Raw genomic sequence first — 20,687 nt, 5'->3', positions numbered from 1 at the left:
AGTGGAGAAATGGTCTAATCACACCAGCATCGGCCAGAAACACAAGCACAGATATGCCTCCAAAGTTTCACTGAAGTCTGTGTTCAAGGCACAAAGGATGCGTTTCCTTGTCCAGATCTGGGGGCCGCAGTCAGGGCCTCTTAGGAGCAGCTTTTCTGTCCCCTGCTGGGGGGTCCCCTAGGGTGGGGTGTGGACAGCCCAGCCATCCTGAGTGTGCAGTGGCCGCAAAGGCCTTTTTCCCAGCACAGCGGATGTGGGTCCCAGCAGGGAAGGCCTTCGCAGCTCCTTCAGATGGGACATGTGCAGCCTGCACTCCAGTCAGCAAAAATGGGTCACACACAGGTCTGCAGTGTCACTCCTGGGTGCCCAGAGCCCACAGAGCACAGTGGAGATGGCCAAACCCAGCCTCCAGGCCCCTGAGCCATCACTTAGCTGTTTACACGGGCTGAGCGTGGCTGCCCACAGCCCCTGGATCCGCCGAGTGAAACCGCAGGAGCTCGGGACCCCGGGGCAGCTGCAGAATTCAGCCTGGGCTCTCCTGCTCTGTGGGCGAAAGGACCTGGCTGCAGTGTGGGAGCCACTGGGTGCCCGCCGTGCCGTGGGAAGGAAGGTGGTGGCTCTGCACAGCCAGGGAGCCACAGCGTGGGCCAGCAGGTGGAACAGGAGAGTGCCGGACATCGGCAGCATCTCCCAGCAATAAGGACCATGGAGGGCAGATGGCCTTGTCCCTGCCCAGGGAGGGTCCACCCTGCAGGGGTCATTTAGGACTGGGCGGGGCGGGGCCACCTCCGTTAGTTGGGGGGCTGGCGGGGGTGCCTGGCAAGTTTCATAGGAAGATATTCAGGGCCCTTTCTTCAAAGGGACCTGGGCAGTTGGCGTCCCTGCCTCTGGACTCAGCAGTGGAGCAGGGAGGTCCCTGTCTCAGGACCCCTGAGTCTCGGGCCCCAGGAGCCCAGGGCCACCAGCCGTGGAGGATCCCTGGGCTTCTGCCTTCCACACCCAATCCCAGTCCGTGCTGCTGGGTCCTGCTCTGCGACCCAGGCTGCAGTGGCTCCATGGGTGCAGGCCACACCAGCCATGGAGACAGGGGGCCCAGGGCAGGGGAGGGGGGCGCGCACAGCCTGGCTGCCACTGCCATCTCCTGGGCACTGGGGAAACTGCCCCCACCGCCACACCTGTGCCCTCTGCAGGGGGAAAAGTGGTGCCAACTCAGACCTGGCCAGCTGAGCCACTGGGGTCTGAGGGGCCCAGACGCCACCGTGAGCAGAGCCACGGAGGAGATGCACAGGCACGTGTGTGAAGCCTGGGGGCCACTTGCCCTCCTCACCCCTTCCCTGCCCTCTGTCCCCACCAACTACAGGCCAGCCCCAGCTGAGGGGCTCAGTGGTGTCTCTGACACAGAGGAGAGGGAGTCTGGCCACCTGGACCCCTGCTCCTGGGACAGCTAAGCAGCCTTTGAGAAATGCAGACTCTCACACACCCTGCGGCTGCCTCTGCTGCCCCTGGAGTTTGGGAGCAACCTCCTCAGCCAAACCCACCCCTGTTCTGGTGGCCAAGGGGGCAGGGACACTCACGTGGCATGCCTGCTGCCGCGCAGGGCTGGAGAGTGTCCTTAGTCCTCTGATTGAGCAGCACACAAAATTCAAAGTCTGTCCCGACGGGAAGGTGCCCTCAGGGCCATGCGGCATCTGACGTGGCACAGAGGTGGCCTGGATGGGGACACGGAACCAAACTGCACTCATTTCAGCCAAGAAGGCTCCTCTTAGGGGCATAAGTCTCCCTTTCTGTTGCCAGGAAAAGTGCCCTCCCACCAAGCAAGGCTTCCACTAAGTGGGGCTGCGCTGTGAGGTCCACACACACCCAGGCGATGGAGGGGTGCAGGCTCTGCTCAGTGCCACACTGAACTGAGCCCAGCAGCGCAGTAGGGACCGGCTCCTCCCTGGGAAAGGCTTCTTGAGAGGCTGAAGCTGCAGGAGAGGGTGATGAGTTGAGAGGCTCAGGGTGGGCCCTCAGCCACTTGGCAGCTGCATCCCCCACACCCGGGACCTCCCCGCCAAGTTCTTCTCCAACAGCAGCCTCCTCAGAGCTGAGAGGCTGAGTCGGGAGGGCGCCGTCTCCCGAGTTCCCGTGATTCCTGGTGAGGCGTCTGTGTAGCTGCCCACCTGGACTGAGGTGGCCTCCACACTGAGGCCAATTAGATGGGAGTCGGGGATTGGACTGGGCAGGGGACACATCAAAACTGCTCAAGGCCAAGCCTGGTGGCTCACACCTGTAATCCCAGCACTTTGGGAGGCCAAGGCAGGCGGATCACCTGAGGTCAGAAGTTTGAGACCAGCCTGGCCAACATGGGGAACCCTTGTTTCTATTAAAAATAAAGAAATGGCTGGGCGTGGGGGCTCACACCTGTAATCCCAGCACCTTGGGAGGCCAAGGCGGGTGGATCACGAGGTCAAGAGTTCAAGACCAGCCTGGTCAAGATGGTGAAACCCTGTCTCTACTAAAAATACAAAAATTAGCCAGGCGTGGAGTATAGCCGTGCCTGTAAGCCCAGCAGCTATTCGGGAGGCTGAAGCAGGAGAATCACTTGAACCCGGAAGGCAGAGGTTGCAGTGAGCCGAGATCGCGCCACTGAACTCCAGCCTGGGTGACAGAGCGAGACTGTCTCAAAACAGAACAACAAAGTGCTGCTGCTGGGCCCACTCGAGCTTGGAATAACTCTGTTGTTTTTCTCAATTTTCATTTCCCAGAACTGGGCACCCCCGGGCTGTGAAAAGTTAGGGAAGTGTCTGACACCTCCAGAATCCATTCCCAAGAAGTGCCTCTGGTCCCACTAGCACCTGCATGGACCCAGGCCAGGCCTGGAATCTCCGGTTGGCTCTGCAAGTGCCTGGGGGGAGGACGGCTCTGGTCTCGGTGCTCCCCCGACCCTGCCCAGGCCAGACAGACGGCACCTGCAGACACGGGGACTGCACGACTCCACCTGCCCAGGACCTGACCCTGGAGTGTGCTCGGCCCTCCTCCTCGCCCACGGGGCCTCAGATCTCAGGACCCTCCTCCTCGGCCGCGGCGCCTCAGACCTCAGGACACTGCCGTCTCACGCCTTTGTGAACCCCAAATATCTGAGACAGGTCTCGGTCAATTTAGAAAGTTTATTTTGCCAAGGTTAAGGATGCGCCCGTGATAGCCTCAGGAGGTCCTGAAAACACGTGCCCGAGGTGGTTGGGGGTACAGTTTGCCTTTACATCTTAGGGAGACATAAGATAGTATGTGTAAGACGTACATTGGTTCGGCCAGCCTTCCACTGAATACATGATTGAGTCTGGCCCAGTGAATCCGCATTTTTATGTTAACAATAAGGGAGGGGAACAATCAGATAAGCGTTTGTCTCAGGGGCCCCAGAGGGGTGACTTCCAGTTCCGTCTGTCCTTTGTCCACAAGGAATTTCCTTGGGCGCTAATTATGAGGGAGGCGTAGTCTTTATCATTGTAGCTATGTTACTTAGAAATAAAACAGGAGGCAGGTTTGCCTAATTCCCAGCTTGACTTTTCTCGGCTTAGTGATTTTGGGGTCCCGAGATTTATTTTCCTTTTATACCTTCCCAGCAGCTGCCAAGAATCAGGTGCCCAGCTCCAGCCGCCTCCCACCTTCTCCAGAGCCCAGCGCTGCATTCCTTGCCAAAGGGCAGGACTCGGGGCTCCCTGCTGTTCCCACACCAGCCCAACAGCCCAGGGTTGAAGGAGGTGACAGGGCCAATTCTGTGTTGAACCCTCCCCAGGCCCCTCCTCCAGTACCCCCAACCCCAGTCCCAGGCCCCCCTCGGGCCATCTGGGAGACAGAGTCAGGAACAAGGAGGGGAAGGCCGAGGCCTCCTGGGCTGGATGTGGACGGCTTAAGTGTAGCTCACACACTTGGCCCGTGGGCCCGGCTCATGTGGCAGCTTCCACGGGGATGTGAAGATACCAGGGTCCTCCATTTGCACCTTCCCTAGAGGTCTGGAGCCCAGGCCCCAGGCCTTGCCAGCCCTGACCATGGCACACTTCGAGGCAGCCGCTGCCATGCCCCTCGGAATCAGAGGATAGGTCCCCCACCCGCCCTGGAACGGGGCCCCAGCAGCCACACGCAGCCTCCGGCCTCCCCCCTCCGAAGGCTCCTGGGGGCTGCCTTCCACTGAGTGGGTTTTCCCTTCTGCAGTAACTGCCAAGCCAAAGCTGAATTGGAAAAGTTGCGAAATGATGGGCCGGGCACGGTGGCTCACGCCTGCAATCCCAGCACTTTGGTAGTCCGAGGCAGGCGAATCACGAGGTCAGGAGATCCGGACCATCCTGGCTAACACGGTGAAACCCCGTCTCTACTAACAAATACAAAAAAAAACTAGCCGGGCGAGGTGGCGGCGCCTGTAGTCCCAGCTACTCGGGAGGCTGAGGCAGGAGAATGGCGTAAACCCGGGAGGCGGAGCTTGCAGTGAGCCGAGATCACGCCACTGCACTCCAGCCCGGGCGACAAAGCGAGACTCCGCCTAAAAAAAAAAAAAGGCTGCAAAACGAAAAGTTTTGGAATAGAGCACAAGGCATTTTAGCTCTGGGGATTTTTTTGAAAGGAAATTGTGTTTGGAGGGAGTTGTGCCTCACGCAGCTCCCTGGGTACCAGTTCTCAGGCGGCCAGGGGGTTCACAGCTCCCCACCCCAAAGCTGAGGAGTCACCTGGCCTCTGCAGGCGGACAGAAGGGCCTCTGCCATCGCGGATGCGCCCCCTGGCCTGGCCACGCCTTCCGGCCTCTCTACCCCAGGTCCGGGCGGGGAAGAGCCACCTCAACGGCAGGGCCCATCCATCCGCGAGAGGCCAGCGCCCCCGGCCGGTCCAGCCCAAGCCCGCCGCCTCCGCCCTGGGCTGCTCCCTCCGGGTCCCGCACCGCCCTCCTGCTACTTGGACTCCTTCCTCACCCCCTCCTCCACCCCGCGCGCCAGCCTCCCGCGCGCAGCGTGGGGATCTCGGCCAATAGCGGAGAGAGGGCGAGGCCCGTACGCGCGCCAGGTGCGTGGGCGACAGCAGCTCACGCCCCTCCTCCAGCCGCCAGGGCCCTGGCCCACAGCTGCCTGGCTGCAGTCAGAGGCGCGGCCCGAGAAAAGGAAGGGCGCCTTGACTCGCACCTATGTCCGGTTCGAACGTTCTGCTCAGTGGTGCGTGGAATGCGAGCGCGTCTTAAAATCGATGGCGCCTAGGAGTCCATGAAATACGGTACATGCTTCCGGCGAGGGACGCCCCTCCCTGCGGAAGCCCCGCCCTCACCCACGCATCCGCGCCCCGGGGATGCCCCGCCCTTCGTGGAGGCCCCGCCAGTCTCCGCGCAGGCGCGCTTGGGCCGCCGCTGGCTCCTCGCACGCGGCCATGGCGGACCCCGAGCTGCAGCTGGTTGAGCGGCGGATCCGCAGCTTCCCCGACTTCCCCACCCCGGGCGTGTTATTCAGGTGCAAGCGCAGGCCGCCCTCGTGGCGTCCCGACCTACGGGCCTGCGGATGGGAGAGCGTTGCCCGCGACCTCGGCACTGTCCGGCAAGCGGGGCGGGCAGGGCGGGAACCCTCATCCTTCGCCCCCCGGGGCCGCTGCCCTCCTTCGGCCCCGGCGTCACCAGGCCTGTCCTTGGGTCCAGGGACATCTCGCCCGTCCTGAAGGACCCCGCCTCCTTCCGCGCCGCCATCGGCCTCCTGGCGCGACACCTGAAGGCGACCCACGGGGGCCGCATCGACTACATCGCAGGCGAGTGCCGCGTGGCCGCATCCAGGGCGCCTCTGCCTCCGCGCGCGCCGAGGGTAGCACGTGGGCTCTGCGCGTCTGTTTGGGGGAGGGCTTTTGGGGTCCTTCGGGGGCGCCGGGACGGGCACCGTGCTTGGGGTCGCCCCCGAAGGGTTGTGAGGTTGGGCCCCCGAGGCCGCCGCGCTGTGCAGGCGCCCTGCCCGCAGGTTCCGGGTCCCCAGCCCAGGACAGGCGTGACCGAGTCGCCGGGTCAGTTGGTCTCCCTGGAGTGCCCAAGCTGAATCCACGGGGCCCAGCTGCCTCGCTTCTTGTCCCTTCTGCGAGCTGGTATTGAGCGCCTGCCACGAGCCAGGCCTTCCCTGGTGAAGATCACGGAATGCCCACCCAAGGAAGGGGGGCCTGGAGGCCTCCGGGAGAGCCCGAGAGGTGGCCCAGGGAGAACAGTGTTCTGGTGGTCTTGCCTCTCCTAGGCCTCTCCTCTCCTAGGCACTCCCTGCACACTGCCCTGAGGGAAGCGCCAGCTCTTGCTGGAGCCACAGCACTGCCAGAGCCCCCTTCTCACCTCCTGCAGGAAGCCCTCCCTGACTTCCTGCCAGGCTGGGGCAGGGTTTCCCTGAGCGTCCCCCAACCATCACAGCTCAGGTCACCTCGAGAGACTCCGTTTTTATACAGAAGCCCTGGGACAGAGCTGCCTTTGAGAGAGAGTTGTGGCCTGACAGGTTTCTACCAGCCTGGTTAAAGATGGGCTGCTGTAGGCCGGGTGCGGTGGCTCAAGCCTGTAATCCCAGCACTTTGGGAGGCCGAGACGGGCAGATCACGAGGTCAGGAGATCGAGACCATCCTGGCTAACACCGTGAAACCCCGTCTCTACTACCTCTACTACTGGCCGAGGTAGCGGGCGCCTGTAGTCCCAGCTACATGGGAGGCTGAGGCAGGAGAATGGCGTAAACCTGGGAGTCGGAGCTTGCAGTGAGCTGAGATCCGGCCACTGCACTCCAGCCCAGGTGACAGAGCAAGACTCCGTCTCAAAAAAAAAAAAAGAGAGAAAAATAAAAGATGGGCTGCTGAGCTCGGGGAGAGGGGCGGTGACTCCCCCAGGACCACAGCTAAAAAGTGGCCCCTTAAAAGACAGACCTAGGTCTGCACTCTGACCTGGAAGCAGCTCCTGGTAGGTGACAGCTGACATTCCTTAAATGGTGCACGTCACTGGCCTCTCAGCTGGGAGCCAACCATGTACCCCTTGCCACCGGCCAACCCTGGCCCCTGGAGACTCCCATGCTGCCAAGTCACTCCTGTCACTCACCCTGACAGGCCTAGACTCCCGAGGCTTCCTCTTTGGCCCCTCCCTGGCCCAGGAGCTTGGACTGGGCTGTGTGCTCATCCGAAAGCGGGGGAAGCTGCCAGGCCCCACTGTGTGGGCCTCCTATGCCCTGGAGTACGGGAAGGTAAGGGGGTTGGGGTGGCCAGAGGAAGGGGAGGGCCAGGCCACTGTGGCCACTCTCCGCCAGTTCTAAAGGCCCTCCCAGGTGTGTCAAGTGGAGCTGCTGTGGTTACAGTGCTCTTGGGAGCTCAGAGAGGGTGAGACACAGGCTGGGCTCACACAGCCAGGGAACAGCAAGGTGGGGTTGGCGTCAGGGCCTAGGGTGGCAGCTGCCAAGCTCTGCACACAAAGCTGTTTTCTGCGGGAGGCTGAGGACGACACACCACTTCCCACTCCAGGCTGAGCTGGAGATCCAGAAAGATGCCCTGGAGCCAGGACAGAAGGTGGTCGTCGTGGATGATCTGCTGGCCACTGGTGGTGAGGGTCTCCCCACAGCCAACTGCTGTGGCTTCAAGGGCCTGGTGGGAGTAGGGCAGGACCTCGCTGTGTGTGACGTGGGATGCAGCTTACTATTGTCCGGTGGCCAGGCCGACACCTTCCTCTCTCCCCATACCTTCCCCTCCCCAACCCAGGGGCTGGCCTGGAGCACCCGGTCTCTACAGCCCAGGCCAGCTGGGGACCTCACCCTCCCATCCCCAGGAACCATGCACGCCGCCTGTGAGCTGCTGGGCCACCTGCAGGCCGAGGTCCTAGAGTGCGTGAGCCTGGTGGAGCTGACCTCGCTTAAGGGCAGGGAGAAGCTGGCTCCTGTACCCTTCTTCTCTCTCCTGCAGTATGAGTGACTACAGGGCCTCCCAGCCCAACATCTGCAGCTGGAACCCAGGGACATTGCAGCCCTGGGCAACTGCAGTGACCTCTGTAGTCACCAGGGGCACCGTCTGCCCACAGGGAACACATCCCTTGCTTGGGTTCAGCACCTCTCCTGGGGCTGGAAGTGCCAAAGCCTGGGGCAAAGCTGTGCTTCAGCCACCCTGGGCCCAATTACACACGGAGAACGCAGTAAACAGCTTTGCCGTGAGAGCCGTCTCCTGTCATCCTGTTCCCCAGGGCAGGGAGCCCCAGAACACCACCAAACCAACTGGACTATGGGCACATGCTGCTCAGCATGGTGCCCAGCAGTCTGGCCCAGTTCTCACCTTAGGAGCCAGAACTGTCCAGGCACTGCAGAAAGATGCCGTGTGGGCCCATCTTCTAGGGCAGCACGTGAGGGCTCAGGGGTAACTAAGTCTGTCAATGCAGGTCCCACCTTGAGGCGGCCAATGCTACTGAAAGGGTTCTACTGCAGATCTAGTGGCTGTAAGCACGACTTTATTATAGTACTGAAGTCAGTGTGTGGGCAGGCCAGTCCCTTCTGGAGGCTCCAGGGATGTCCTGCCCAGCTTCTCCAGGCTGCCTGTGTCAGGGCAGGGCCGCGTTTTCAAAGGTGGCTGGCTGTGGCCCTCTTGTGAAGGCCCCTGCGGCAATCTTGAAGTTCTTAATGACAAAAGTCACCCTTTGCTGTGGAACGTCCCATATTCAGAGGTTCCAAGATTAGAGGGGATGGCCTCCTGCCACCCACACTACCCAACCCCATGTTGCCAAAGCCCCCTTCACCCTCAGCCACATTCCCCTGCCCTGATGGCCCCCCAGGGGGTGCTGGGATCTGGCTTCCCTTCCCCACCAGCAGCAAGGACAGAGGTGCCCACAGAAACCGGTTTAATGTGAATCCACCAGGTGAGCCCCATGCAGGGGCCACCACCTGTAGCCAGAGACCCTTGGGCTGTGCAGCCTGCAGCCCAGCTCTGCCTCTGGCCCTCAGGGGCACTCCAGAAAGGAAAAGTAAAGTGCATCATGTTCATAAAAGAAAATGCTGGTGGCCCCAGGCCAGTGAGCCTGAAGCCCCCATCTGTCTAGTGGACCCCAGGCTCACAGCCCCTCTTCCGCGCGGGCCTGGCGGGCCAGGCGTGCAGTGATGCTGGCCAGGTCCGCGGCCTTGTCCAGCTTGACGTAGGTGTCAGTGCGAATGTGGTGAAGGCTGAGCCAGTCTGGCAGGAGCTCGGAGAGGAGCAGCAGGTGTTTCTCCATCTCCCCTGTGAGAGGAGAGGGGGACACTGAGGCTGGTGCTGGGCCCCAGCCCCACACAGGCAGCACTTGAGACCAGTCTGACCACCCGACCTCTGTGCCCGCCCGGTCGCTCTCAGTGCCCCATCCCTGGGCCTTAAGGCAGAGGTGGTTCTGATCAGAGGCCCGGGTCTGGGAGGCATGAACAGTGAGCGGAGAGAGCCAGGCCTACAGTTGAGGCCATGTGAGGAGGCACCGAGCATGGGGGCCACCAGCCCATGAAAACCCTGAGGTTAGCCGGGCGCGGTGGCTCACGCCTGTAATCCCAGCACTTTGGGAGGCTGAGGTGGGCGGATCACGAGGTCGGGAGATCGAGACCATCCTGGCTAACATGGTGAAACCCCGTCTCTACTAAAAATACAAAAAACTAGCCAGGCGAGGTGGCGGGCGCCTGTAGTCCCAGCTACTCGGAGGCCGAGGCAGGAGAATGGCGTGAACCCGGGAGGCGGAGCTTGCAGTGAGCTGAGATCGCGCCACTGCACTCCAGCCTGGGCGACAAAGCGAAACTCCGTCTCAAAAAAAAAAAGAAAACCCTGAGGCAGGGGGTGCCCTGTGGTGTGGGGAGCCCCATGTGCTCAGGGTGTGGTGACCAGAGGCCTGGGAGGCCGTGCAGGGTGCATGTGGGGCCCCTTCTGACCAAGCACTGCAGGCGGTCAGGGAAACGGACCAGGGCTGTGAGAGGGAAGCTGCCTCCAGAGGCTGCAGGTGTGGAAGGGCTGGGTGGAAGCTCAGGGGTGGCTCAAAGGAGGGCAAAGCACCCAGCACACACCAGTGCAAGTGGCCAGTGCCCACTGCACATCTGAACGGAACAAATCAGTGATAGACACCCCTGGTCAGAAACCTGGGGAGGCGGCTGCAGCACTGGGCAATTCCACTGTGCACACCCCCTCGCCCCACCTTGCACATACTGGGCAATTCCACCGTGCGCGCCCCTTCACCCCACCCTGCACATACTGGGCAATTCCACCGTGTGCGCCCCCTCACCCCACCCTGCACATACCAGGCAATTCCACCGTGCGCACCCCCTCACCCCGCCGTGCACGTACCGGGACTCATGGCAGTGCGACAGCTGCCCACCATCCTGGCACAGGCCACCTCCATGCTGAGCGCAGGCTTGCGTTCAGACACAAAGACGCTCCGCAGCACGCGGGCCAGCTCAGGCAGCCGTTCTAGGCGCTGCAACCGCTGCTCCTGCTCCGGGCACCGCGTCATCTGTGCCAGCTGCTTCTGTGCCTCCTTGGCTCGGACCTGCAGCAGGTGTGGGGACCTGGTTAGTGGACAGCAGATCACCAGGCCCCCACCCGCCATCACTAGGGACGACTCACCCGCTCCAGCAGATCCTGGGACACCCCCTTCAGAGCACTGGGAGAGGCTGCAGGCGGGGTGGCTGGTGGGGTATCTGGCAGTGCTGGCCTGGGGGACCCGGGGCTGCTGCGCTCAGTAGAGCGCAGGGCCAGTTGACTCAAGGCCTTCTCCATCTGCGGGAGGGACAAGTTGGGGCAGAGAGGTCACAGGAGGCAACATGCCCTTGGCTCTCTGCCCAGGAGTCCCCCGTATCTCTCAAGGCACAAGTTAGCCCGGCACACTGGGTGGTCGGTGCTAGTCAATGCAGTGTCCCAGTGTGTGGCATCGCCTGCCCGGGGCCAACTCCCCACATGGGGCAAGTGAGAGAGCCAGGCTTAGAGGCTGCAGCTGGGGACAGAGGGCAAATGCCGCCCACTCTCTGGACCTCCCAGCCAAGGAGGAAGCCAGATGAGGCGTCAAGCTCATCGCCAAGGCCCCACCTCTTATGCCCGGGGTCGCGCTGGCCCACCCACCCGGGAGAAAGGGGATGCCCAAGCCTCATAGCCTCACCCTGGGTGACATCAGGCTGCGGGCCCGGGCCAGCACCTCCTGAGCAGTGGTGAGTTTCTCCGTGGTGGGTGGCTGGGGCAGCACAGCTGGCTCGATGTCGGGCACTTCATCCACATTGAAGCGTGGGTGCCAGCGGGTCAGCTGGTCCTCTGGCACCACCATGGGGGGCCTCAGGGAGGCCAGGAAGGCCTGGGGAGAAGGAGCAGATGGGTGACACTGGGCACATCTGAGACAAGGGCAGGCTGCATGTGAGGTGGGGCTGTCTATGCTTATGTCCCCGTCCCAGCCGGGCCACCTTGGGCAAGTCACTTAGCCTCTGCCCAGTGCTCAGCTTGGAGGGAGAGCACACGGCCTCCCACGGCCTGTACTCGCTGAATGCCTTGGGGACCTCCTCAGTGCCTGCAGCTGCACCCTGAGCACACCAGCCCTCAGCTCAGGGTGAACCCAGTGCGGTTCCATCCCGGGAGAACCCGTGGGTGGCAGGGATGCTCCAAGCACAGGGTTACGTGCTGAGGCAGTGCTGGTGCCACCATCTTTGCACAGCAGGGCCGGGGGCCGCTCACCTTGTGGTGCTCCTTGACGTGCTCCACCAGCTTCTGGCTGAAGATCTGCCGTCGCTGCAGGAGGCGCGAGGCCGTGAGCTGAGGGGCTGCTCCGTCAGCCTCTGTGGGACGAGTCCAGACCTGAGTCCAGGCCTAAGTCCCGGCCAGGCCGCCCAGCACCTCACACCCACCCCAGAAAGTGTGTGGGTCACAGATGGGGAAACCGAGGTCTTGCACCCAGCACCTACCCTGCTCCAGCAGTGGCTCGATGGTGAGCTGGTAATCTGATCTCTTGACACCATCCTTGAAGGTGGGGACACCGCGCTCCTGGCGGAAGCAGTAGGAGGCCGGGTACACGGTTTTGATCTGGCCAACATTGCGCTCCTCAAAACGCCTACAGGAGGAGGGGGCGGGCTCAGAAGGCGGCAGGCCCGGGCCCACCCCCAACTCCAGGGCAGCCCCAGCCCACCCGCGGCCACTCACCTACGCATCATGTCCTGCACGCCCCGCTGGACCTTGGCAAAGGTGGGCGTCTCAGAGCGGTTGTGGAGCATGCCCACAATGGTGTCCATGCTGCGGAACATCTCCGCCAGCACCTGGTACTTGTAGGGCAGCACGAGCCCCGGTGGGCCAGGCTGGGCCAGGGCATGGAAGCGCTGGTAGGCGGGTGCCTTCTCGCCACTGTCAGGGAGGGAGGAGCCTTGTGAGAAGCAGCAGGCCCCCACCCCTCCGATGCCACAGCAGGCCCCTCGACCAGGGAGCCTCCAATGGGGCCTGCCACGCCACACACGATGGCTTTTGCGGCCCTTGCACAGCCACCAGCACTGGCACCATTAGGGGTAGAACTGGTGACGGGAAAGCTCCACACCCCAGCTCTGCTGTGTCCATGCGGCACCCCCAGGGAAGCTCTGCCCTCTCCCCAGCCCAGTTTCGCCAGCTCTCAGGGGCAGGGGCAGACACACCAAAGCATCAGGAGCATTTGAAACCTGCCAGAGTCCTGGAGGCAGGAGCTGCCCCCAACAGGAGGGACTGAGGGCAAAGGGCCAGCGGTGCCCAGGACCTTTTTCTCAGGGGTCTGGCTCCACACCCTGGTGATCTCACCACCTCCCTCCTCGGAAGGAGCAGACCTGGGCCTTTGCCAGGATCGCCCGGCCATGCCTCCCACCAGCCGGCCTTTCCCAAGGCCTCCTGGCCACCCACCCAGCACTCACCATGGCTCCTCAGGGCGGCCCTTGGCCTCTGGGGTACAGGACTCCCCAGCATCCTGGGCACTGGACTTCAGCACTCGGACTCTTGCCCCCAGCTCCCGGGCCCGTTGGAGGCATGAGGCAAGCTCAGAGATGGTGTCCTTCAAGGGGATCAGGGGACATGATGCCGTCAGGCAGTCAGGCCGGCACCACTCAGCCCTCCCGAATCTGCCCCAGGCCCCGCCCCTCACCTGGTTCTGCGAGGATGTCAGCTGGGGTGGCTGACCTGCTGCGGAGGTGGATTTCTTTATCTTCTGACCCAGAGAAGGGCAGGCTGGGATGTCTGGGGCCTTGGAGGAGTCAGGGGCCTCGGGGGAACTGGGGCTGGAAACCTGGTGAGAGGGACCCCAAGGGTGAACCCATGACAAGACCTGGTGCTCCTGGCTCTGCAGAAGACCCTGAAGGATCAGAAGCCCCTCTGAGTTAACAGATGGGCATGGCCCGGGGGCTTAGGGCTTCCCGCAGGCGGTAGTCTGCACTAAAGCTGGCTGGGGACACAGCCTTGCTTTCGCCTTCCCGGGCAGTTTCCAGGGCGGACCCCCCTTCAAGCCCCATCATCATCATCAGATCCCGGCGCAAGCCCCGCAGTTACTCCTGCTCATCTCAGAAGCCAGCCAAGTCCCCAGTGGTGGCAGGGCGGCCACAGGCTCCCCCGACCTGTCCCAGAGTTCCCTGCGCCCTGCCCCCGGCCTCAAATTCCCTGCGCCCCGCCCTGCCTCCCCGCCCATCCCCTCCTGCCTCAGTTTCCCCACCCCCGTCCCTCGGCCTCAGTTTCCCCGAGCCCTGCCCCCGGGCCTCAGTCTCCCCGCCCCCAACTCCCCGGCCTCAGTCTCCGCGAGGTCCGCCCCTGGGCCTCAGTTTCCCCGCCCCCGAGCCCCGGCCTCAGTCTCTCCGAGCCCCGCTTCCCGGGCCTCAGTTTCCCCGCCCCCAACCCCCCGGGTTCAGTCTCCCCACGTCCCTCACCGCGTCCGCCGACAGCCGCAGCCTCCGGCGGGCCGGCGGCCTGGCCTGGTCGCGTTCGGGGGCGGCGGGCGGGCGGGCGCGCTTGCGGCTGCCGCTGGTGGCGGAGTCCGAGGCGCGGAGTGCGGGTCTGGCGGGGCTGGGGGTGCGGCAGGCCAGCTTGGGCGGCGCGATGCGGGGCCCGGGGCGGCGGCGCGCAAAGAAGTCGGTGACGCGGCGCTGCTCCATGGCGGCGGAGTGCGCGGCGAAAGCAAGGAAGGAAGAAGAAAGGGAGGAAGGGGCGGGCGCGGTTCCCGCCAAATTTCCCGCGGGCGCCAGGCCCCGCCCCCGGCGCGGACGAACCAACTGGGCCGAGCACCGGGAGATACGGCACGCGGCGCATGCGCGCTGGTGGGCGCGGGCACCGGCTTGGCCGCGCGCATGCGCCGACGTGCGGCTGTGGACCCGCCGCGGGGAGCCGTCGCCCGTGGGACTCTGGCGTGGTCTCCGGATCCCGCGTGTGGCTCTCACTTTTCAGGTCGTGTCGGTGGGCCCGCTGGCTTCAGGGTCAGAGAGAGCGCAGCCCAGGCAAACAGCAGCGCGCGCCTGACAAAACCCCGGCGCTGCCCGGGGGAGCCTAGGACGGCGCGGCCTTGGGGGCTGCAGTCTCGGGCTGGTAAAGGCGCTGCCCCCGCGGGCCGCACGCTCCTTATTTCTTTTTTTTAAGTTGTTTCTATAGAGGCGGAGTTTACGTTGCCCGGGTGGTCTCAAACTCCCGGCCCAGTGATCCGCCCGCCTGGAACTGCCGCCTCCCAGAGCGCTGCGATCACAGGCGTGGCCTCCGCGCCCCGCGGTGCTCGCTTTTTAAAAGGGTGAATTTGATATGTGAATTATTTCTCAATCAAGCTATTACATGGAAGGGAAGAAAAGGAGCCGGGCGCGGTGGCTCACGCCTGCAGTCTGTTTGGGTACAGGCTTTGGTGGCTGCCCTCCAACCAGCGTTGCCCACTCTGCCGGCAGAAAAGACAAAAGACAAGTCTCCTAGGACTGAGCATTGGGCTAAGTGCCCACATCCCCGCCCGCCTTCCACGCCACGTCCAGCTTGCCAGCAGGAGAGGCATTGGTAGTCTGATTGTCCCGCCATCAGGACAGGCACCGCGCCTCAACGTAGTGCCTCTCCTCAAAGGTGGGAAGGCTCCTTCCAACTCCTACACCTTGACAACGACTGACGGTGCCCACACTCGGAGACCCCGGTCACCCTCGCCGAGCCCACGGTAACGCTACAGGTAGCGGGTAAGGGGAGCCATTTCTTTTCTTATCAATACTCTGTTTTGCCGTCCTATGGAGGACCTAGCCAACGCTCCACTATTTCAGTAGTTAGGGTAACCGGTAAACCGTCTAACTCTCGCCAGACCCCGATGTTAAATTGCTGCCTGGACTATGCATGTTTTGCCCACTCTTTCCTCATCATGCCCTCTTGCCCCACTTTTGCCCACTCTACCCTCATCATGCCCTCTTGCCCCACCCCTTTCTAGGATGAAACATCTTAACCAAATTTAGGGCATCTATTAACCTACCCTCTCATCCCCACCCTGGCTCCAACATTGTTTTCATGATGCCCTTGTGCCCCCGGTTGCAGATTCTCTCAACATTACCTGGACTCATCAAGCAACAACTAACCAGAACCTCCATAGAGGCACATCAATCGTGGGTAACCCTACTACCCCTTGCCCTTACCAGACTACCAGCGGCACTTAGAAGCCCCACGGGCCTTAGTCCTTTTGAACTGGTATACGGGCACCCTCTCACGCCGCAAGAACTCCCTACTCTACCCACACCATTAGCACCCTACCTGCCATACCTTTCTCTTTTAACACAATTACTGACTTCCTCTTCATAGAACCCTTAGCCACTCTTCTCCCCGACTCCTCACCTAATCAGTTAGAAGACCGAGCCTGGCAAGGTACCGTCTGTGACTTTAGCCATAATGAGCGTACTTTCTGCACCTTTGTTAATATTATCATGGTTAACTATAATCCCAGTAACTCCTCTTACTACTCCTAACTTTGTGTGGAGATTCTCTATCACTGAGACTTGGACCACAAATAACCAAGTTCATTCAGTCATGCAAGGTACTGCAGATTGCCCCCCGCCAGGTTGCCAACAGGCCATCTACTTAAACTTCACCCTAAGTTCCCTCACTCCAGGCTATCGCCCGGCCCTGTGCTTCCTATATGACCAGACCCACTATAACTGCCGGAACTACTGGCAAGAGGCTAATGTTGAGTGCCCCTACTCTTACTGCAACATACATCAATTAGGTTGGAGGTTGGGGTCTACAAATGACAGCAAGCATATTTACCCAGGACGAAAATACTAAAAAATATAGACTTCTCATCAAAGATCCTTGGGATTCCCGGTGGGCCAGCGGGGTAAAAGGCGGACTTTATTCAACAGTCAGTTCCTTATATCCAACCGCAACCATCTGGGTAATTAGAACGTATGTCCAACAGATACAATTCCCTAAAAATGTGCAGGCTCTACAAAATCTAACCACAGTCATACAACAACACGAACAAAAACTACAGGAACAGTTAAACCCCCCAAACAACAAAGACCCATTCTCATGGTTGGCCCTTATTCGTCTAGGACTTAATCTATCGCAGGCAGCCGGACTGAAAAATCTTTCCCAGTGCTTTCTCTGCGCTACTCTCAGCAAAGCCCCCTTTTTGGCAGTCCCCCTACCAGCCGCTTTCAATACTACCAATGACTCTACCGGCTCACTTCAATCAGCACCCCTGTCTCAAGTCCCCTTATATCATCATCCACAAAGTCTACCCCTTCCCTTCTGTTACTCCACTCCAAATTCTTCATGGTGCAATCACACCCAAGCTCCCAGTAAAACCCAGACGGCTCCCCTTGGCGGCTACTTCTGGTGTAACCATACCTTATCCAAAACTCTTAACTATACCTCCCTCACCCAGTCTCTTTGCGTTCCAGTGTCCTTGGTACCCAGTTTAACCCTATATGGTAAAGGAGAACTGTCCGAACTAACTTCTCAGCTTACTATTCCGAGCCAAAAAATCCAAAAACGGGCTATCTTTCTTCCATTAGTTATCGGGGTTTCCTTAGCATCCTCCCTAGTAGCCTCAGGACTTGGAACAGTGGCCCTCGCCTACTCAATTCAATCCACACAGACCCTCTCCACTCAGCTCCAGGCAGCCATAGAGGCTTCAGCTGAAAGCCTAGCCTCTTTACAGCGTCACATCACCTCAGTGGCTCAGGTAGCGGCACGAAATAGGCGGGCATTAGATGATCTTACTGCTGAAAAGGGAGGAACATGCCTTTTCCTTGGAGAAGAATGTTGCTACTACATAAATGAATCAGGCCTAGTTGACACCAACATTCAAAGATTAAACAAAATCAAGAAAGAACTCCAACAATTTAACAGCCCTTTAGTACCCGGACCCCCTGTATGGTTGCTGCCAATAGTACAACAAATGCTTCCTTTCCTAATCCCCATACTAATTCTCTGCATTATTTTATGTTTTGCTCCCATTTTTTTTTTTTTTTTTTTTTTTTTTTTTTTTTTTTTTGAGACGGAGTCTTGCTCTGTAGCCCGGGCTGGACTGCAGTGGCCGGATCTCAGCTCACTGCAAGCTCCGCCTCCCGGGTTTACGCCATTCTCCTGCCTCAGCCTCCGGAGTAGCTGGGACTACAGGCGCCCGCCACCTCGCCCGGCTAGTTTTTTGTATTTTTAGTAGAGACGGGGTTTCACCGTGTTCGCCAGGATGGTCTCGATCTCCTGACCTCGTGATCCGCCCGTCTCGGCCTCCCAAAGTGCTGGGATTACAGGCTTGAGCCACCGCGCCCGGCGTTTTGCTCCCATTTTTATAAAATTCCTCCGAGCCAGGGTCCAAGAAAATTACTCGAGTTTCCTTCAATCAAATGCTCTTACACCCTTACACCCAACTGCCAACCTCAGACCCTAACTACGCCCCTTAACAGCAGGAAGCAGCCAGAGAGAAAACTGTGCCCTAAAATCTTATAATCAATGAGAGGTTGGACTGTTTGGGTGAAGGAATGGGCCAAGATGGAGGAAAAATGAACAAGATAGCATAGTCCCTGTTGCGTCCGGGTTCTTCACCACCAATTTACCCGCGCCGGGAAAGCGCAAACCAACTGAGCATGCGCCAAGTGACGTCAACCTGAAGAAATCAAAACTTACCCATCCAGGCCCATGAAGACGCCCCCGTCCCACCCACTGCCCTCCCCTTTCCAGTCACAAGGCATAAAAATCTGTCGCTGGCAAGTGCCGGCGTGACTTCTCCGGCCCGTGACTTCCCTGGCCCTCCCTACTTGCGGACCGGAGAACCTCGCCCGAGAGCATGTGCATATTTGCAAATAAAGACTACCACTTTCTTTATTTGATTCCGGCCTCTTTTATTAATTAATTGGGTTTTTAATAAAACAAAACACAATCCCAGCACTTTGAAAGGCCGAGGAGGGCAGATCACGTGAGGTCAGGAGTTCGAGACCAACCTGGCCAACATGGTGAAACCCCCTCTCTACTAAAAATACAAAAATTAGCCAGGCCTGGTGGCGGGCACCTGTAATTCCAACTACTCGGGAGGCTGAGGCAGGAGAATGGCGTAAACCCCGGAGGCGGAGCTTGCAGTGAGCTGAGATCCGGCCACTGCACTCCAGCCTGGCAACAGAGCGAGACTCTGTCTCAAAAAAAAAAAAAAAAAAAAAAAGGAAAGAAAAGAAAAGAAACTGCCTTTAACGTGGCTGATATTTTAAAGTTTTAGTTCTTTTTTTTTTTTTTTTTTTTTTTTTTTTTTTTGAGACGGAGTCTCACTCTGTCATCCAGGCTGGAGTGCAGTGGCCCGATCTCAGCTCACTGCAAGCTCCGCCTCCTGGGTTCACGCCATTCTCCTGCCTCAGCCTCCCGAGTAACTGGGACTACAGGCGCCCGCCACCTCGCCCAGCTAGTTTTTTGTATTTTTTAGTAGAGACGGGGTTTCACTGTGTTAGCCAGGATGGTCTCAATCTCCTGACCTCGTGATCCGCCGGTCTCCACCTCCCAAAGTGCTGGGATTACAGGCTTGAGCCACCGCACCCGGCCAGTTTTAGTTCTTAAAACCTACAGTGCTCCAATCTGGGAAACGGCCTAGAGCGCTGGTTATCTGGAAAGCCGGAGCCGCAGCCACTCCTTTCAGAGACGCCAATGAGCAGGGCCAGGGCGCAGCGCTGCGGAAGTACCCCTGCAAAGTAATGAGGCAGCCTGGGGGCCTGGGAGGGAAGGGGACGCGGATGGAGGAGGCCAGGGCTGAGAGGAGGGCTTCTGTTTTCCTATTTTCCAAGTTTTCTGTAAAAAGCATGAATTGTGCCTTTTTTTTTTTTTTTTTTTTTAAGTTAAAGGAATCGAAACCGGTTTGGTGATGCAATTGGTGCTTGCAAAATACCTCAAAAGTGGCCGGCACAGTGGCTGAGCCTGTAATTCCAGCACTTTGGGAAGTCGAGGTGGGCAGATCACTGAGCTCCGGAGTTCAAGACCAGCCTGGCCAATATGGCCAAACCTTGTCTCTACAATAAATACAAAAATTAGCCGGGCCTGGTGGCGGGCACCTGTAATCTCAGCTACTCAAGATCCTGCCACTACCTCCCAGCAGCTTGGGCAACAGGGTGAGACTCCATCTCCAAAACAAAACACCTCAAAAGTGAGGAGGTTCATAAGGGGGGGCATGGTGAGGCATTTGTTTTTCATCTTTATTTAGGGGATCAGCACCTAGACCTGTGTTTTGCAAGCAGCTGGTAGCAAATCTTTAGTGGGTCAAGAAATAAGTATAGAAGACTGAGAACCACATTTTTTAAAGCTACGTTTTGTTAAAAAGTTTTGTTTCGGGCTGGGTGCGGTGGCTCACACCTGTAATCCCAGCACTTTGGGAGGCCGAGGCGGGAGAATCACAAGGTCAGGAGATCAAGACCACCCTGTCTAACATGGTGAAACCCCGTCTCTACTAAAAAATATAAAAAATTAGCCAGGCGTGGTGGCGGACACCTATAGTCCCAGCTACTTGGGAGGCTGAGGCAGGAGAATGTTGTGAACCAGAGAGGCAGAGCTTGCAGTGAGCCAAGATCGCGCCACTGCACTCCAGCCTGGGCGACAGAGCAAGACTCTGTCTCAAAATGAATAAATAAATAAGTAAAAGTTTTGTTTTGGTACGTATGCTCTGGGCCACCATGCAAAATATAACTTTTTTTTTTTTTTTGATCACCCAGATTGGAGTGCAGTGGCATGATCATAGCTCACTGCAGCCTCCACTCCTGGACTTAAGGAATCCCCCTGCTGTGGCCTCCCAAGTAGCTGGGGCTACAAGCGTGACCCACCACACCTGACCACACCACACCACACATTAAACAAACATCATGGATTTCTTCAGTCAAAACTGCTTGCAGGTTGGGGCAGGAGTTGACTTGGAAGGAGCACCAAGGAGTTTTCTAGGGTGATAGAAATTGCCTATATCATGATGGGTTTGGGTTACATAAGTGTATGAATTTATCAAAATCTGAGGGTGCCTTAAGATTTGTGTATTTTATGGTATGTAAATTTATCTAAAAGCCAAATTACCAGCCGGGCGCAGTGGCTCAGGCCTGTAATCCCAGCACTTTGGGAGGCTGGGGTCGCGGATCATCAGGTCAGGAGATCGAGACCATCCTGGCTAACAGGGTGAAATCCCGTCTCTACTAAAAATACAAAAAATAAAAAATAAAATGAGCCGGGCATGGTGGTGGGCACCTGTAGTCCCATCTACTCAAGAGGCTGAAGCAGGAGAATGGGGTGAACCCGGGAGGTGGAGCTTGCAATGA

The 20,687-nt window shown here is 59.2% G+C and overlaps 3 protein-coding genes and 2 long non-coding RNA genes across 9 annotated transcripts in view; 3 read left to right on the top strand and 2 right to left on the bottom strand.

Moving 5' to 3' along the window:
• GALNS (galactosamine (N-acetyl)-6-sulfatase) overlaps positions 1-3,536 on the top strand; it is a 43,616-nt gene extending 40,080 nt beyond the window's left edge. For both annotated transcript variants that reach the window (XM_038008138.2, XM_007994358.3), the window contains one exon: positions 2,748-3,536. In XM_038008138.2, coding sequence (XP_037864066.2) covers positions 2,748-2,834 — 87 coding nt within the window. In that variant the 3' untranslated portion in view covers positions 2,835-3,536. The remainder of the gene's footprint in view (positions 1-2,747) is intronic.
• On the bottom strand, positions 3,465-5,235 carry LOC140711717 (uncharacterized). The gene is made up of 2 exons (XR_012093015.1): positions 5,148-5,235; positions 3,465-4,516 (listed from the first exon to the last, which is right to left on the bottom strand). It is a non-coding gene; the product is annotated as an uncharacterized lncRNA (long non-coding RNA).
• On the top strand, positions 4,875-8,150 carry APRT (adenine phosphoribosyltransferase). Of its 4 annotated transcripts, none has more exons than XM_007994360.3 (5): positions 5,314-5,465; positions 5,648-5,754; positions 7,063-7,196; positions 7,471-7,549; positions 7,705-8,150. In XM_007994360.3, the coding sequence occupies exons 1-5, from the start codon at positions 5,386-5,388 to the stop codon at positions 7,791-7,793; spliced, it is 489 nt and encodes a 162-aa protein (XP_007992551.2). In that variant the 5' UTR covers positions 5,314-5,385; the 3' UTR covers positions 7,794-8,150. The 4 variants fall into 4 exon arrangements, with proteins under 4 accessions (XP_072871748.1, XP_007992551.2, XP_007992552.2 ...); XM_007994359.3 differs by having other exon boundaries at positions 5,321-5,465; positions 7,772-8,150; XM_073015647.1 differs by lacking the exon at positions 7,063-7,196 and having other exon boundaries at positions 4,875-5,465; positions 5,648-5,807.
• Positions 8,151-8,422: 272 nt separating this feature from the next.
• CDT1 (chromatin licensing and DNA replication factor 1) lies at positions 8,423-14,126 on the bottom strand. Its single transcript, XM_007994351.3, has 10 exons — positions 13,839-14,126; positions 13,067-13,207; positions 12,840-12,976; positions 12,112-12,309; positions 11,877-12,022; positions 11,650-11,750; positions 11,087-11,275; positions 10,558-10,710; positions 10,279-10,480; positions 8,423-9,201 (listed from the first exon to the last, which is right to left on the bottom strand). The coding sequence occupies exons 1-10, from the start codon at positions 14,061-14,063 to the stop codon at positions 9,038-9,040; spliced, it is 1,656 nt and encodes a 551-aa protein (XP_007992542.3). The 5' UTR covers positions 14,064-14,126; the 3' UTR covers positions 8,423-9,037.
• A 106-nt stretch (positions 14,127-14,232) lies between these two features.
• LOC119627664 (uncharacterized) lies at positions 14,233-18,238 on the top strand. Its single transcript, XR_012093014.1, has 2 exons — positions 14,233-15,525; positions 17,728-18,238. It is a non-coding gene; the product is annotated as an uncharacterized lncRNA (long non-coding RNA).
• Positions 18,239-20,687: the final 2,449 nt, after the last annotated feature.

Source organism: Chlorocebus sabaeus, chromosome 5, assembly GCF_047675955.1.
Source record: "Chlorocebus sabaeus isolate Y175 chromosome 5, mChlSab1.0.hap1, whole genome shotgun sequence".
Taxonomy (NCBI): Eukaryota; Metazoa; Chordata; class Mammalia; order Primates; family Cercopithecidae; genus Chlorocebus; species Chlorocebus sabaeus.
This window is presented reverse-complemented; position numbering and strand designations above follow the sequence as displayed.

Bases quoted from the DNA above. Each gene is read 5' to 3' on its own strand.
- APRT (XM_007994359.3), top strand. From the start codon at position 5,386: ATGGCGGACCCCGAGCTGCAGCTGGTTGAGCGGCGGATCCGCAGCTTC. The intron at 7,197-7,470 runs GTAAGGGGGTTG...TTCCCACTCCAG, and splicing joins ATGCCCTGGAGTACGGGAAG to GCTGAGCTGGAGATCCAGAA. The intron at 7,550-7,771 runs GTGAGGGTCTCC...TCCCATCCCCAG, and splicing joins TGATCTGCTGGCCACTGGTG to GAACCATGCACGCCGCCTGT.
- CDT1 (XM_007994351.3), bottom strand. From the start codon at position 14,063: ATGGAGCAGCGCCGCGTCACCGACTTCTTTGCGCGCCGCCGCCCCGGG. The intron at 13,208-13,838 runs GTGAGGGACGTG...CCCTCTCACCAG, and splicing joins TGCGGCTGTCGGCGGACGCG to GTTTCCAGCCCCAGTTCCCC. The intron at 12,023-12,111 runs GTGAGTGGCCGC...CTCCTCCTGTAG, and splicing joins GTGCAGGACATGATGCGTAG to GCGTTTTGAGGAGCGCAATG.